General features: G+C 36.8%; 2 protein-coding genes across 4 annotated transcripts in view; one reads left to right on the top strand and one right to left on the bottom strand.

Annotated features, from left to right (window-relative positions):
* LOC129576895 (knirps-related protein-like) overlaps positions 1–7,753 on the top strand; it is a 57,161-nt gene extending 49,408 nt beyond the window's left edge. For 2 of the 3 annotated variants that reach the window (XM_055462982.1, XM_055462983.1), the window contains 2 exons: positions 3,943–4,693; positions 4,876–7,753. In XM_055462982.1, coding sequence (XP_055318957.1) covers positions 3,943–4,693; positions 4,876–5,456 — 1,332 coding nt within the window. In that variant the 3' untranslated portion in view covers positions 5,457–7,753. Of the gene's footprint in view, positions 1–626; positions 1,165–3,942; positions 4,694–4,875 lie in introns of those variants that run through there. The other variant, XM_055462984.1, reaches the window with a different exon arrangement.
* An 8,300-nt stretch (positions 7,754–16,053) lies between these two features.
* On the bottom strand, positions 16,054–18,293 carry LOC129576501 (glucosamine-6-phosphate isomerase-like). Its single transcript, XM_055461705.1, has 5 exons — positions 17,511–18,293; positions 17,238–17,365; positions 16,632–17,002; positions 16,343–16,516; positions 16,054–16,265 (listed from the first exon to the last, which is right to left on the bottom strand). Exons 1-5 carry the CDS (start codon positions 17,606–17,608, stop codon positions 16,218–16,220), a joined length of 819 nt encoding a protein of 272 aa, XP_055317680.1. The 5' UTR covers positions 17,609–18,293; the 3' UTR covers positions 16,054–16,217.
* Between the last annotated feature and the right edge of the window lie 13 nt (positions 18,294–18,306).

The following is an 18,306-nucleotide window of genomic DNA, read 5'->3' as shown; positions in this document are numbered from 1 at the left end:
GACAGAAAGAGTAGAGCACCTTTTGAAGTGTTTTTTTTTTATCTATTTCGCTTCGTTTTTTTTTTGTTTGTTAAGTGGCATACAAATCTTCGATTGACGTAAGAGCTACCGAGCACGATTCTCCAATCAAAAAAAGAGTCGAGAGAATCATTTTCAATTCGTTCGTAAATTCGATCTACATTGTATCTGTCATTGAATGCTTGGAAAATAATTGAAACGATGTGCGCTTATTATTATCTGTACATGCGAGCGCATACCCTCGGTGTGCATTCAATTGCAAGACATTGCATGAAAACTGGAATAATAAAAAGCGCTGTTTCTATTTTCGTGTGTAATTCGTCGTCGTCGTTGTTGTCAACGTTGTCGTATTTCCTTTGAAAATGAGCTAAGGTAATTGAATCAATGTGAAATCAACATCATTACATTCGAACTCTTTGTTGGTCAAACAATTTACAAAGAGCTATTAGGCGCTATGTGCGTTGTATTTTTGTCTCTTTTGTAATACAATTCAAAGCACAGCCGAGAAAAGAAGAAGAAGAAGGCAAAAAATCGCTGTTGAATATTATCATCTAAGAGGTGTCCCACATCGCAAACATATCGTCAATTCCGAAACAAAGCAGCCGCAGAAGAAGAAGAGGTTGCTGATAACGATTAAATGGCAATGTGATTTGTTGCGCTGTTTCGGCTTTTAAGCTCAAGGTCAAGTTCACTTGAGCAAATCCAAAATCCATGTCGTTTATGTTATCGTGTATTATTTATCTATTTCAGTGTTTATTGTAAAGAAGAAGAAGGAGAGAAAGAAAAACCTAGCAATTTTTTTTTTCTTCGTTAGCATCGATAACGCAATATGGATATGCATGGATTCATACACAATAACACACAAATAGCCGTCAAATTTATGTGTTTGCTGTTTAAACGGAGACGAACGAGTGCGCGGGCCTGAGAATATAGAAAATGATCAAAAACTCAGTGCACAGCGTGCTGTGAGTGTAGCAAGCAAGCGAAATGAAAAAAAAGAAATATATTGGATCGCGCACACTCTCGCACACATCCACATTGTGCAGCAGCGAACAGCGAACAGCGAAGGAGAATAAGAAGAAGAAGAAAAAAGATCAACGCAAAAATAGCGCAACGAAATCGTTTTTTTCTGCTAGCAAATATTAAGTAAAGCAATTTATAAGTATAAATGTAACACAAGTACACGATTTAATGCTTTGTTGGCACGTTATTTAACAATCACAAAAATTTCGAAGGTTTTTTTTTCATTTGCCCCGTCGTATTCATCCATTGAGTGTGTATGTGTGTGTGTGTGTGTGTTGTGCTTTTTTTCCTCTCCTGTTAATACTATTGTCTGTCAGACGCATTGCATTAACAGTATGCAATGAGCACACAAAAATGAAGCAGTAGCAAAACAACATTGAAGCCAACGCAACACATAAACATAGACAGACAGGGGGAGAGAGACGGAAAACAACAACAGAAATTGGATTGTATATCGGCAAACCCATTCATTTCTGCGTTAGCACTTGTGTGCTGTTATCACATCGACATCTACCGATATATTTAGCACATTGAATGCAAAAGTATTTTTGAAACACTGAAAAATGATTTTAATCATGACTCACCGCGTATTTTGCGGTGTTGTTTGAATTTGATCGCATCATCATTTTTGCTGAAATAAAAATAAAACACGAGCACTGCTTCATTTTTATTTGATCTGACATTTTAAGTGAATGAGTCTTGATGCCCACTTACTGAACTAATAGATAACCCATCAAGTGCATTTCATTCATACTAGGGGATTCACGCCAAATTTTATTCAGCAAAATCTATTTGTATTATTTAAATCATGTAAAATTCACGCTAGATTTCAAATATTTTGTATTATTTCCCGAATGCGTTGTTATTGTTCATATTCACCTTGAACAATATGTTCTGGAAGTGGGTTTTGGTGGATCCTCAGGATCGTTCAAAACTGCTCCCGGTTCTGGAAGTGGGTTTTGCTGGATCTTCAGGATGGATCAGACTGGGTTTGACAATGCCCTGGTCCATCCTGAGGATCCACTTCCAGAACCAGGAGCGGTTTTGAACAATCCTGAGGATCCACCAAAACCCACTTCCAGAATTTTTGAAGCGATAATGACGGCAACAGATTAGACATGGTTCTGCTGACAGTCGGTTTATTGAACAAAATCGAGCGAAATTGAAATTATGCATACATATCTGTTTAATATGTTGAAACATAAACAAATTCATATTATTTATCCATATTTTAAATATGGAAATTGGCGTGAGTCCCCTAGCATTCATAGGAAGTGTTAGCGCAGACATTTAAACACGAATGGACACAAAAAAAAAATCACTTAAATTCAATATTGTTTCAATTTAATGGTTCATGTTCAGCAAATAACATCAAACCGCATGTGCATTTTGCACCGAAAAAGCGCAGACAAACAAAAGAAACGAGAAAAAAAAATAAGACTTTAAACAAAAGATAATTAATTCTGCAGAAACACTTTAAGCTCGAGCGCGACCACTTGGCCAAAACAACAGCAGCCAGACAAAGGAGTGCAAAAGCGACGAACATTCGATTCGTTCGCTCTAGTGCGATTGATGAGCATGCTTTATCTAATTGTGTGAGTGAATTAAATAATGATGTTCGGAACAACGTCGAAATGCGACCGTAGCAATACGGTGTGTTTTTGGTGCGGATGGTATTCGCTGTGTATTCACTTTAGCTTCGCGTTTGATGTTCAACATTTGTGTTGCATGCTATTAGTGTCCATTGCGATCAACTCTGACGGCTAAACAATGTCTCTGTTTAATTTTCCGTATGTTTGAGAATGTTGAGCTCACACAATGAATGGGTTTGAGCTGTTGTCGTCGTCGTCGTCGTCGTCATTGTCGTTTTCAGCAGCATTCGTGGTAATCTTCCAATCCCAAATGGCATTTATATGTATCATGTCGTCCAATGTAAAGATGTTCACTGCGCCAATTGTTTTATTAGATTCGAAAAGTGAGGAAACGGTGGCGAAATGTGTCTAAATGGTTGAAAAACAATAACAATTGTAAAACATACACACACACACACACCGACTCGATCGACCGACCAAAAAAAAAACAGAAGAAGAAACGAAAAACAAACTTGTGTTAGTTCTTTGCATTGCAAAGCAACAGAAGCGCACCCATTGCGGCACCGTGTACGTGCCTGTTTTGCTACACATTTTGTTTCGCTGCTTTAATGATCATGAATTAAGTGGATTGCATGTTGAACTCGAACTTTCTATGATTCGGGGGTCCGGTGTGTGTGTGTGTGTGTGTGTGTGTGTGTGTGCACGCGGCGCGCACAAGAGATACACAACACCCGACTTCCCGAATGGAATTAGCATGTGAATCGAGAGCGATTTAATCAACACAATTCGAAGACGTGCCCACCGGCTCAAACGAACCGTTTTGGTCATGTGAATATTTTCAATACGGGCGAAACGACGATTGTTGAATTACTCCATACGATCTATATACACACATCGAAATTGACACTGAATGGACTGATGTTTTCGAGATTCGTCATCGGAAGTGGCCAATTTAAATTGTATTCGATGTGAATGATTTAATTGCTTTTACCAAATGGATTGCCGTTTCTTTGAAATACCATCTTTTTCTTCTTCTTCTTTCATTTCGTTCGGTCGGCTTTTCCAAACAGAAACTCTGTCACACATCAAAGAGAATTTCGTTTGAATAATAAGTTAAGTGAGCTCAAGACTATATGTCTATCAAGATACACATGGCTCTGATTCACATAGTTAACAGGTTCAATCTTAACACATTATCGATTCTGTTGCGATTCTCTAAATATTCTTCCTCTGATTTTTTTGCGTTTTTTCTATTCAGTTCGTCAATTTCTTTTACTGATTTTTTCTCTTTTTTTTTCTTCCATTGCAGTCGTTTTTCGGGCGATCGTACAACAATTTATCATCGATATCGGAATGCAAAAACAATGGTGAATGCACAATAAACAAGAAAAATCGTACGGCATGCAAAGCCTGTCGGCTGCGAAAATGCTTGATGGTTGGTATGTCAAAGAGTGGTTCACGCTATGGCCGTCGATCGAATTGGTTTAAAATCCATTGCCTATTGCAAGAGCAACAGCAACAACAGCAGGCTGCCGCTGCAGCTGCAGCTGCCGGTAATCGTAAAACACCACCATCATCATCGTCGTCAATCAATATGCTCGGACATTCAAATTATCCGCAGAGTCTGTATTCGCGGCCAACGACAAAAGAAGAACTAATGCTACTTGGCTTTGAAGATTACAATAATCACAATAGCAAACGGCCGTCTGCATCACCTTCCGTTAGTTCACCTGATAGTCATAATTCCGATAGTTCGGTTGAAGTGGGCGATCGTCGTCAATCATTGCTTCGACAATCACAAGCGCAACACCAGCAAAACCGTGGCCAGTTACCACCTCCACCGTTCAATAAAGAATTATTCTTACCATTGTCATTCCCGGGCCTGATGCCACCACCCGGTTTTTTGCCACCGTCCCATTTAATGTTTCCGGGCTATCATCCAGCATTGTATGCACAACATCAAGGCCTACTGAAACCAGCTGTTGATTCCGTTGCACTGCTCAGCTCAGCCCAAAGTATGGCCAACAACAATAGCCGATTTGTGCCGAATAATAATTGCGGTAAGTGACGATTGTTCGAGCATTTTTTTTAAAACTTGAATGCAAATAATAGAAGAAAAAATAGTAAAAAAAAAAAAAGAAAAATTTCCAACAATTAAAAGAAAAAAATCAAGAACTTCACATTGAATGCCAACTTTTTCACCAAAATCCTTCCATTTCTCTTTGTCTATGCCACATCACAGGTAGTAAATCTGCCGAGGAATTGACAAAACGGTACTTGGATGCGGTTTTAAAATCGCAATGCTCTCCAAACGATAATAATTCGACGAAAAGTGAAGATGAAGACATGGAAAATGAGGATATCGTTGTGTCGATGACACCACCAACATCACCACCGCCGCCACCAGCCTCATTGCGCAGTACGAGCAGTGTGAGTCGTCTATCAAATTCAACGGCAGCAACAACATCCACTTTGCGTGAGAAAAATATTACGCTACCCACAGCCGCATCATCATCATCATCATCATCGCCACCATCGAATCGGGCCGGTTCGCAGGATGCTCCAATTGATTTGAGTATGAAATCGTCGAGCAGTGGTGGAACGAGTGCAAAGGCCATTTCACCGCACATGGATCATCGTGACTTTGGATCGGATGAAGACGGTGCAGCTTCGTCCGAAGAAGAGCTTAGTATTGATAATAGACCGTCATCAGACCATAGCCGGCCTGACAGTCGAAATGAACATGAAAAAACGATTCGGGAACATGCAAATGGCATTCGCATTAAAGGTACTACACCACTTGATCTAACCACAAAAATTTAAATCAATAATTAATTTGTTTACTGGTGAAATGACAACAAGAAAAAAATAGAAAATCGATGGAGCATAAATTGTAAATAAAAGTTAGCTCGCTTAGTTGTTACATTGAAATGAATGAAAAGAGAGGAAAAAAAATACACCAATGGCTGATAAAAATAAATAAATCGAATTTAATCAGAAGTCAGTTAAAGCCTACTCTGTATAAGAAATGATAGAATGGTAAAATGATTGCATCTGAGGCATTGAAAGATTCACGATCTGAAATTTATGGTAAATATGAAAAGAATATATTGTTTTGCCAGTAGAAGAGAACAAAAATATCATTGTTCGCAGCAGCCAGTAGAAGAAAACGAAAATTTCATAACGAGATTCGTTTCAAGCTTGAATCTGATCGGGATCAGTAATTTGTACAACACGATTTTTTTTTTCTCGATATATTTTTTTAATATATTTGATTCAATGCGCGGCAGCGGTCGATTCATTTGTTGAAATGATATAGTGTAAAAATTCACATCGCGATCGATCGCGTCTTTACGATTTTATTAATTAACAAATCCTCTTTTTTTATGTGACCATTGTAGCTTACTTCACATTTCTTCGTTTTTTTTCTCTCTCTCTCTCTCCCCTTTTAATTCTTCAACATTTTTTTTTGATAGCTCCTAATTTTTAAGTATTGTTTTATGTGCTGTTTCTTTTTTCTCTTTCTGTTCGTGGGCATTACTATTTAAATAGCAAAACACAAAGTAATAAATTTAAAACGATGAATATATAGAATACGAAAACACTTGCTATAAACTTAGGGCGTAGAATAACATGAGTTTTGATGTGTGAAAATGTACACATGAAAATCATTTTACAGTTTTATGTGTGTGTGTGTGTGTGTGTGTGTGTGTGTGTGTGTCTGTCCAACCTTTTTTTTAATATATTTTCTGTCTTACTAGTATACGTAGATATAAATGTCTATAAATAAACGGTTTCTTCTTTTGGTCTACGTTTGCATTACAATATAATCAAATGCGTTCGTTATCTGTTCAAGTTCAACAAAAACCACTTTGGTTTATGTTTTCGTTAATTCGTTTTATTCCCCATCTTTACCGCTCTCCTCACCACTCCCCGAAAGACAGTGTGCTTTGTTTAGGAAAAAGAGAATAGGAAATGTGAGTATAAATCGCATCAAAGTTATTCACAATTAGTTCGTGAACTGTTGACCAATTTTTGCAATGACAGACATACATTTGAATTTCAATTTATTTCCTCCTTTTTTTCGCAACAAATTTCGTTTTATTTACTTAAATTGAATACATTTCCATAAAAACAGAACTCAATGCGCTCGCGGCCAGTCTATTTTCTATACTGGACATTTTGCTAGTTTTATGACACCATTTCAAACAACGCAGTTTTTATTTTTCTTCTTCTTCTTCATAATTTTATATAATGAACACGCAGTAATTCTATATTGTATTGTTTATTATGGTAATATTTAAGGTGAGATATTAGAATGGCATCGAATCGGTTTGCCAAATACGAATTTCTTCACATGAGAGAAGAAGAAGAAGAAAATCACACACGCACATATCGTGAATGATATACAATATTCTAAATAAATGTTTATTGAGAGTGTGTGTACGCGCGAAATGGATATTCCCAATATCTTTATAGACTTTAAATTGGTGCTTTTTATTTATTTAATTGAATATGATTTCGTTAAAATGGAATATTTTTGTATGTACGTATGTTTTATTATTATTATTATATATTTTTCCGTCTGTCTATCTCTCTCACTCTCTCACTCTCTTTCTATCTCGTTTTGTATCATTTATCCCGAATTAAACAACAAATGCAGTAGATTGTAAACAACAATTCGTTTTTAATTAGGTCGATGGAATTTATTAGCAAAAGTAACAAATAGAAGGATAAAAAAAAGCCTTATGTAACTTAATATGTTTAGATTTTTTGCATTTCGTTTCTCTGTTGAATCCGAGTTGAGTCCAAATGAAATGCCGAAAATTACAGCATCTCTCTCTCTCGTTTCCTTTCGAGCAGAGAGCTAACATTTAAGATCTCTTTTGATAGTATACGTTACGATCCAATATTTTGTTTTATATAGTTTGGATAGTAAATCTCTCGGCTGCAAATCATTGTGGATATCACTCGCAACAGCAACAACAACAGTAAACAAAAATCCTTTCATTCTGTGTCTATGCGAATTGTAAAATTAGGTCAATAAAATGAGAAAATGTAGTAAATTTATGACAATTTAATTAGACAATAAATAAAGAAAAAAATAAAAGAATTCAAAATGCTTGACTTTTCTTCCGAAAAAGAATGCAAAAGAGACAAAAATGGTTGATGTTGAACTGTATTACAACATTTTGAACAGGTTCATGCTTATTGTTGAATTCAAGGTGAGATTTCTTTGCTTTCCTAACGTTGACAATGACAAACGAAAGTCGTTTCCAAAATGCATCATTCTTGAAACAGTTTCTTTTTCCTTTCGTCCGATCGATAGATGTGATTATCGGTTTTCTGGTGTTTGAATTGCATTTTAATGCTCAAACGAGATGGTAAGAGTTTGACATTAATTCACCGATCTTATCGATAAATTGGAATAATGTCGTTGAATTTAACCTGTTTACTCACGTGAGAAGCAGCTTATATCCAATCAATTTGTCGAGAGAACATGAAGGCATGGACAATGGACACATAGATTCGGTTCAAGCACCGTATTGCTTGAGAGAAAAAAAAACGCGTTTGCAATAGTTTTTGGATCATATTGGTTGCGCGGCCGTTACTCATGCCCAGGAATCAGAGTGGAAATTAACCTACTATCATTCGATCTTTATCACATGCCATATTTTTTTCAGGTTTATCTACTGTCCGCACACCATCAGCTAAATTGTCATTTATTTCGTATAAAAATGCCATCGTCACGGCGTAACACGTTTGACGAACGCAGACAATTTAATTTGAATATGTAAATAATAGAAAAAAAATTAAATTAGTACCAATGAGATATGAGTTTTTCTCTCTCTCTCTCCGGAGGATTTTTATCGGTATGTTATTTGTTGGACGACTTAAGTTTTTTTTTTCTTGAGCCAATAACTAACAGAACTAAACTGTTTATTTTTTTTTGTCGCTTCTGCTTCATCTTTTTCTAGTCTGTATGTGTCTTTTTTCGGACTTTATTCGCTTGCCAATCAACAAATATGATTCAAAAATACGAAATTTATGAAACCTCGAGCAAAATACGCATTTATTTAAATATGCACATATGAAATGTTGATTAGACTTGAGACGATGAGAAAATTGAACAAAAACACAACCCACGGTTGTTGTCACCACGGCAAAAAAAAATTGTTGTTATTTTTTTTTTTGGCACGCCACACAACCATGCTATTGCTGGTTTTTCGCGCACTCTCTAGCGCACAGTAACACAAACCGAACAGGTGGTAAATCTTTTCGCTAATCACCGTGGCCGTTTTTCAAACATTTCCTCCATTTAATCGACCTTATTAAACCGATCTAGAAAAAATGAACACACACACACACACACACACACCATTATCAAGATCGCATCTAATTATTTTTAATTATGTGCACTACGAGACTGAAAAACCAAAACATCGCTCGAAATGGTGTAATATCGTCAATTAATATGCAGCGATGGCATTCCGCATCGCGGTATAAATCCACCAGAGGCAATGGGTTCGTATTGAAATGCGCGCGCAAATGGAATGCGGCACGCGTGTTTTTATGGTAATTCAAAGTGTGAGAAAAAAAACTGACCAATGTTTCTCTTCGCTCTCTCTCTCTCTCTCTCTCTCTCTCTCTCTCTCTCTCTCTTTCTCACTCTCCCATCTTCTTTACTCTTTCAATATTACGGTACATGTGGTTGTCCAGGGCACGGTTTGATTTTCAAAAATCAAATTTATGAATCTCATGTAAAATTCATAACAAAAATACACTTGATAAGTCCAAAACCACTTTTGGTCTTACGTCTTGGTTGTTCTTTTTTCCCATCGTTTTTGTGGATGCCCGACAAATTCTATATTTTGTGTAACAGGGTTTCGAATAAATGTACAGAAAAACAAGACGAAGAAGAAGAAGAAGAAATCAATTCCATTAAAATAGGCGCGCTTAGCGATAACTAGATCATTAAGTATACTATATACAGAAACGTTTTCGCTCTCTGCGCTTACTTCTTTCTCCGTTGATTGCAAATGAGACAAATATTTTTAAAACGAAAAAGCCACCATATAACTAAGCAAGACCAACAACATTCACTTATCAACTGTGTCGTGAGCCAAGCGCAAGGCACCAAAAGCAGTATCATCTCATTGCAGAAGAAAAGGAAAAAAAAACAGTATGCAATTGAAGTAAAAGCCACATCTAAAACGAGTAAACTTTACGACTTTCATTACATGAAATGACGTTCAAATATGTCCAATTACAGAAATGAAATTAAGTAGTATGATTGTTGTGGTTGGTGCTTTTTTTTCACTCACAACGGTGCATTGCGCGCACGTCAAACCATAATTACGACGACGAAGAATAAAAGACGCATCGAACGCCCACAAAAATGATCTAAAAAAACTGTAAGCACCCAACTGAATCAATTAAATTGAACCAGTTTTAATTTAGATAAACGAGAATTCCAGTGAATTTAAATGATGTCAATATCCTTTGTTTTCGGAGGCAGCTGTTCGGAGCCACCAAATTTCTACGGAATTTTGGATTTACTTTGGCAAATTTGAGTTTAAAAGCTAATTAATGTGAGAATAAATGTGTCGCAAAGATGAGAGAAAAGCACGCATAGGCAGCAAAACTAATGGATTTGAAGAATGCATGACTTCTTCTTTCCTGGCTGTTTAACATTTTCTTTTTTCTAGAAAGAGATAACGAAAATAGCAAACGCACCATTTCTCACGTAGCCAGATAAGCCTTAAACGAGCACAGCACAGCGCAGAAGAAAACAAATAAGAGGATCGGTGAATTATTGGCTGTTCTTTTCGGTTTGGTTGCATGTGAATAGAATTCATCGATGCGCTCGAAAAAAAAAAAAACTGGTCAGACAATTCAGGAATTTCACATTTGATAAAAACACACGAACGCGTGAGCAAGCACAAGAGCAATTGTACACTGAAAATCAACTTTGCTATGGTTTTCTCGCCAACTTAAAATTTATAGTGTGTGTACAGCGGGAGGAAAAAAAAATACACAAGCCGTTGAGCGAGCGAAGAAAAGTTGTGCGTTCATAAATACAACGTCCTCATTTGGTGTGTGTATGTTGCTTCGTCCAATCGTCAATATTCTACGCGAAATCGTAAATCAATGCAAAATAAATTGCAATTATGATTTATCTAGTGGATGAAAATGTTTTATGAAACCATGGAAAGTAAACGAAATGTGTGGAAATAATTTTTGGTCAATATGGTATATGTTTCGCGGCAGGCGCGTACGCATACCGATATTTGCAGTCCAGCAAAAGTTGAACCCAATGGTTTTGGAGGGAAAATTTATCTAAAGAAACTCAAACAAGTGCTTTGAAGCTTCAGTTCAGTCGAATGTCTAATTTTGAAATGAAAATAAGTATTTTGATTTCCACATAATAACGTTGTGATTTTCATTTAAATGAATCACTTTTTTGGTTCCGTTGTCGTCATCGCTGTTGTTCTTGTGTTGGGCCAACAATTTTTGCTATGATGTTAAAGTGGATATTTACTAAGTCCACATGACGTCTGCTCACATGAACCAGTAAAATGGCATCTTATGACTGAATGGTTCGGTCAAGCCCCAAAATATCACCATCGGAAAGAGAGAAAGAGAGAGAAAACATTCAAAAATCATAACTTTGAGATGTATTTAATAAGTTGTCAATTTGTCAGACGAGCAAAAGAAGAAAAAATCATCTTTCATATTCACAAACGCGTCGAAACTGTTCGTAATCATCAATGTGTACTACTGCCTATGGCTAAACAGAAATCTATGGCTAACATGCGAATATTACGGCGGAAAACACAGTTTATTATGAAACAATCGCCTCAGACGTGTTCAAATAGTGTTCAAGTGAAAAGTTTCACGAAATTGACATACGGCTCCATCGGTCGATTTGGTACTGAAATTATTTGTCGAAAAAAAAAATTATTGTTTCTCACACTTTCGAAATTATGGTATAGGTAAGTAATTCATAACACATTCACGAATTAAAACCGGCAAAAGAAACAAAATGCGTTGCTCACTCTCTTAAAACAATTCGATGGCATCATTGAATCCAAATCGGCCATTCGAAATCTTTATCGATCTTCTAGGAATTGGTTTTTTTCATGCATTAATCTACTGTGAACTACCGAAACTGTTCGATCTAGCCACACACAAGGTGAAATGCAAATGATGATGGAATGTCGAGAGTGCGAAACGAGTCGCATACATCGATTATCGATCAATATTTTCACATTCTCACACATTTCGATTCACAATGTTGCCCGCTTACCATTGAACAAAACACACACACACACACACAAATCACTCAAATGAATTTATGGCAATAAAACTGATTTACCAGCTGCGAAATTTTAACAAGTCTTTTGCCCATTCCGTTATAATTTCATGGTTTGGTGTGTCTAGCGGACGCGCGCGTACATTATGAAACGGAGCATTGTATATGTGAGCACACAATCTAGTTTAATAGCGAAAATGAATCCGAAAATCCAATTGAAGAAATTCATTTAAGAGCGCGATAAATGGATTCCGTGTATTTTAATGCTTTTTGTGTGCGCGAGTTTCCATTGAAATCGGATAATAACTATTGTGAGAGATGCCAAGAGCGAATTGAAAATCATACACACACAGAGAGAGAGAGAGAAAGAAGAATGAGCACCGCGACCAGTCCGCGAAATCAATGTAATGTTTTATTTAGAGAATGACAATTCCACACATTCATGCTTGATGAGGAAAGTGGACGAAACAAACACTCGCACACAAACAATCAGCAACAACAACGAAAGATGAGTTGAAAGCTCTCATTAACGCAAAGTGCACAGCAACAACAGCAACAGCAACAAAAAGGTACCATCACATGATATAGGTCTAACGAAATTATATTATATACGAAAGCGTTTACAAGAGGAAATTACGATTGGATGAATGTCGTTGGCCGTTGACGACGATAATTTCGATGCTGTTTTCTTCTTCTTCTTCTTCTTCTTCTTCTTCGGAGTCGTTACTTAAAGAGATGGAGAGAAGAAAAAAAAAATGGGTCATTGGGCCACAAAATCAATTTTCGTTTCAATACTTGAACAAACAACTGACAATTTCCATGGGATAAACTATATAGCTGTGAGTGCTTGGAAAAGTGTTTGTTGCTCTAGCAAATTGACGATTTTCGTAAACCAACTCATACACATATCGACCATTTCTCGCATTGCGAGAGCTTTTTAGTTGAAAATTGAGCCAGTGCAAGATAGATAATAATTTAAAAATTAAAATACGTTTCGTTAAAAACACCTCACCTCAGATAATCGAAATACGATTACATAAAAAGACAATCACAAATCAAAAAGCAATATTGTTTCGTATGGCTTGTTTTTGCTGTTGCCGTTTTTGCACCACAGTCGAAGTGAGAAAGAAGAAGAAGACGACGGCAAGAAACAAAATATACAGAAGACAACACACAGTTTCAAGTGATCGAACAAGTACATTAGTCATGAGTGTGTTAAAGGCGATTGTAGTTGATTGCTGCAGCAACAAGTCGAAATCGGAATTAATCGACCTATGAACCGAACCGAATGTGACCGTAATCTCGGCACGCTCGTTAAACTATGCGCAGCTGAACTCTGTGTGATGCGCGTGCGCTTGCTCGTTCGCAACAGTACACACTCGGTGCGAATCACATATATTTCTCTCATCTCCGTGTCTCAGCCTCTTTGTATTGTGTGATCTTCGATTGCGTATTGCATCGAACTGTTTGACTGGCGCGTACGTTCACTTCATACAACAAATTCCGTGACACTTGTGCCTTAAATTCTTCTGTGCATTTGGTCTCTGTGTCTTCCTATCTCTTTCGTCCTCTCACTCTGTCTCATACACACACACTCTCTCTCTCCCTTTTTTGCCGCACAACAAACGTTGCACAATGCAATACACGCGAAATAGCTGTTGCATCCTTTTGCATATGTGCATGCGATTGCCACATATTTATCAAGTAGAAGGATTTTATTTTTATTCATCTGTGAGCAAGATTACACCGTAATTTTCATGTTACGTAGACCAGAGAAAAAAAAGAGCAACAATAAATTCTGTATGGGAAATAACTTGTTTTAAATGAGCCCATAATTCATACGTCTTGTAGATTCTTTGGGTGCCGAGAGAATTCTGCGTTTTGTCTCTCCATCTCAATCGCTTTCTCTCGCTCCGTGCAGATAATCTAGTGATGCCATGCGCAATTGGACAATGATGTACACATTGTGCGAGAGTGCGCACCGCACACACCATTCAGCCACAGTCAAAATGCAAACCAACGACTATCGACCATATCCAATTCACAGTTGTGAGCACATTTAAATTTGTGATTATTGTGTGTTATAGTTAACAAGTACTAAATATAATTCGCTGAAGCCGCCGTTCAATGGATACAGATGGAGGGAGAGAGGGACAGAGGGAGTGGAAAAAACGGCACTACGAAGAATTTTGCATACGGAATCGACTTGTTCACTCCTCGCATCACAGATATCGTTGATTCTTTCAGAGGTTTTGTTGGCATCGGTTCGGGTTATTTTTTTTTTCGTTCGTCTTCAGCGCTTCAGCTTCATTCAAACGTTATAAACACTTTGTTTATGTTTGCATACCGATTGCCATCGATCGATCTACATGCCGGGCCACATTCAGTAATACCATGTGTGTGTGTGTGTGAGGCAAAAGGCACTCCGTAAAATATAATATATTTATAAATATTTCTCTGTCATTATGGCCATCGCAATCCAATAGAACAATTCGATAGATTTATATATGCACTTTTTTCCGGTTTTTCATCTCTTTTATGTCATTCAATTCGAAAAATGGCATTGCACGAATGAAACAAGATTCAACGCGAACAAAAAAACACACAGCACACACACACACATAACACGAAAGAACAAAACAACAACAACAACACACACACAAAATTGCATCAAAGAAGCTAGAAAAGAGAAAAAAAAAATGATTCACGCAGCGTGTGAAAAACATTACCCAATTCAAATCGAAATTTTTTAACACATAAGTCATTTTACAAATATTTGTGCAGATTTATATATTGTGCTCGCTTGTTTTCTCCATTATTTTCCACTCAATTTTCTGTTGTTGTTGTAATATTTGCAATGCGCTCGGCGTCATTCCACATTTCGATGTTTCTGTCCAAGATGGTCAGTTCTTGCACTCACAATTGCTTCACAATGATCGTTCTATGTGCTTTTTTTGATAATTTCTGCACAATATTTCAATTACACTTGCCATTTTTTTTTCTTTTTTTTCCCATTGAATACAAAAATGTGACAAGTCATGACCAAAAATGATCCTTTTATCAAATCCAAAAATCATTTTTTGATCCCAACTAAGAGTTACTTACATGAGAAATAAGCTTTTTAAATTTCTAAATTTACTTATTTCTAAATACGACTTTTGATCATTTAGCTTAGATCTGTTCACCACCTTAATCATTTGACGTTCCTTCGGAAGCTCCTTGAGCAAATAGTTCAAAAGGCTTCAAAATGGTTCAAAATTCAAATTCATCGTGCACTTGGAATACAAACAAAGTCACTGAAAAATTATATGCGCGTCATATCTCTTCGTTTTATCGCTTAAATGCAATTGCTGTGTCATCGTTCAGTTGCAACGTAATTTGTATACACATCAGACATGTCTTGAGTATTTGGTGCAATCATCAACTGTGAATAGATTGTTCTAATTTATTTAAACGGCTGTTCGGTCGTTTGCCAATGCATCAGAATGTGAGAGAGAACCAGCAGACGTGAAATAAAATCAACCGAACAAAATCGATGAACTTCATATTCCATATGAAATAATTGTGTGAGCACGCACGCGGGGAACAGGCGCACATAGTCAAATACAAAATATTGATAAATTGCAGCCAAATGCAATCGGTTTTGCTTGATTTGTCAGACGCAATCAGTTTTCAAGTGACATGCTAAAAATCAACGTGAAGTTTCCAACCAACAAAAATATGAGCAAGCGAAGGCGAACAGCATGAAGCATTTGATGGACATGCGAAGCAAATTTTCCCAGTCCATACAATGGCTACTTTAGATGTCTTATACAGCCGTATATAAAAAATAAAACAAGACAAAATACTTTAAACAAGTTTCAACTGTGAGCGTTAGGAAACGGTGAAGGAGAAAAAAAAAACAAGACAAAAATGACACTTGAAATCTTGCAAGTGCATGCAACATCATCAGATTTATGATTGAGTGCTATGGATGTGTCAAACAGATATCGAAATCAAATTCATCGATAAGAACAAGTGAACTTGAGGGGGAGAGTTAGGTAAATGACTAATAGCATTGACTTGAAGAAAAAAAAACACGACGAAAAATTGAAATCATCTGAATCGATTTAAACCAAAACATCGAATTTATTAAACAACATTCAATTGTTTAATGTCATTGAGTATAGCTTGAGACAGTTTCATAAAACTCCTTTAACCATTGAATGTGGAAAGTAACAAAAAAAAAACACGGTCATGTCAATAGTTCCAAGCGTTTGATGTGGTCATTAGTCGGTGCTGTCTTCAATTAGTTTCGAATGCACAGTCATCAGTCCCTGCGAAAGGCAGTGAGAAGCAAAGCAAATATTAGCGCTTGAATGTGTATTGTATTTAGTTCAAAATCATCACGAACCTTGAAGTATTTAACTGTTTTAACACGCAACTCGAGCGTTGCATCATCATCACAAATCAGCAATACGTTGCCATGTTGCTGCAAGCAACTCGCTGTCCACATATGACTTACACCTTCTTCGATCGTTTTATACAATGCAAAGGACTTCTGGGCACCAGTGATTAAAATCATCACCTGTGTATATATATATGTATATACGGATTTTCGCGTACAATTTTATGGAAAAATTTACAAACAAAAACTGTAGAAAAAAAGCGGGGCAAAATAAACTTGCAGAAAATGTACATACCTCTTTTGCGTCTAAAATCGTGCCGCATCCAACAGTGAGCGCTTGTTTTGGGACTTGGTTCATGTCGTTATCGAAAAAGCTGGCAGCGTTCGCTCGAAGTGTATCTTCGGCGAGTGTTTTGACGCGGGTCCGTGAGGCAAGCGACGATCCGGGCTCATTGAATGCGATGTGGCCATCGGCTCCAATGCCACCGATAAACAATTCAACACCACCGGCTCGTACAATTTCCGCTTCGTATCGTTCACACTCGGCATTCAGATCACTAGCATTCCCATCCAAAATGTGCACATTCTTTGGATCGATGTCAATGTGTTGGAAGAAATTCTGATACATAAAATGATGATAGCTTTGTGGATGATCGCGTGGCAAATCTGTTTGGATCGAAACAAAAGAGTATGGTAAATGGTACACCATTGACATGATTAGTTGTGGAAAGAAAATTGACAGAAAATTTATTTAAAAAATGAAAGAAAAGGGAATTAAAATATGAAAAAACTAAATGATTCCCAGCCTATTTTGAGCCAAGTGTGTCTGTTATAGAATTGTGCTTAAATTTCTTATGTGGACCCAGTCAAAAATGGTTGGAAAAGTTCAACACACACTGACCTACATACTCATCCATATTGAACGTTTTGACATATTTGAAGGAAATTTTCCCTTGTCGATGGTATTCAATGAGGTATTTATACATTCCAAGTGGAGTACTACCCGTTGGCAGCCCTAACACAAAATATCTACAATGAAAAACATAAATTCAATGTCTTCAGTCGAAAATCTATACAATTTTGAACTATTCACTATGAATGAAACGGCGTTTTCAATCACAGAAAATAGATCCATTTAAATTCAAAACTTAAGTTATGAATCTTTGAAACTCACTTGTCCGGTCCCGGTTGAAAGTCTTTTATCCGCTTCGCAACATATTTGGCAGCCCATTCTCCAACGCTTTTTGACGTTTCTAAAATCACCAAACGCATATTTCACCGAAAACAATTGCTTTCCACTAGTAATGAACTAATTTCAGAAGGTTACTGCTTTTTTCCGAATTCAAAACACTTTGACTCGCTTTAACTTCAATGAGTTTAGTGAAAATTTCGAAAGAAGTATCAATTTTTTGAGAGAGTAATTTAAAACAACGGTTCCGAAGATGAAGATAAAATGAGTTTAACTATGGCACTTATTATATAACATCATTTCAATTGAAACTTCATTTTTTCAAATTTATTTCAAGGAAATTTCTTTGAATAAAGTTAAACCATTGACAAACTGAACAGAAACCGAAAATAAGTGATTTTCATTCAATCAGTGATATTTTGTTGTGTTGTGTAATTTTTTTGAATGAATTTCTGTGCCGAGTCGATTCGAATGGCGCAGTTGAAAAATGTAAACTGACTGAAACTATTTCGATTTTGCTATACTAATTGTTGATACTTTTTTACAACCACAATAACGACATTGCGGCTGAAAGATACGCGTTCGTTGCACGCAGTGATAACCCCTGTACATGTGAATACTATGTTGAAACGCATTTATCAACAACAACAAGCACTGGGCGCCAAACACTTGAAGTTATGAACGGCACACAGAAATCAGAACGACGGCCGGCACAGGGCGCACAAATTTAACATTCAATTACATTGGTTAATCGGTTAACACAGAATAACGCCTCTGATTT

This window comes from Sitodiplosis mosellana, unplaced genomic scaffold, assembly GCF_009176505.1.
Source record: "Sitodiplosis mosellana isolate CC-2019 unplaced genomic scaffold, AAFC_SMos_1.0 Smas_scaffold_6191, whole genome shotgun sequence".
NCBI classification, from domain to species: domain Eukaryota; kingdom Metazoa; phylum Arthropoda; class Insecta; order Diptera; family Cecidomyiidae; genus Sitodiplosis; species Sitodiplosis mosellana.
This window is presented reverse-complemented; position numbering and strand designations above follow the sequence as displayed.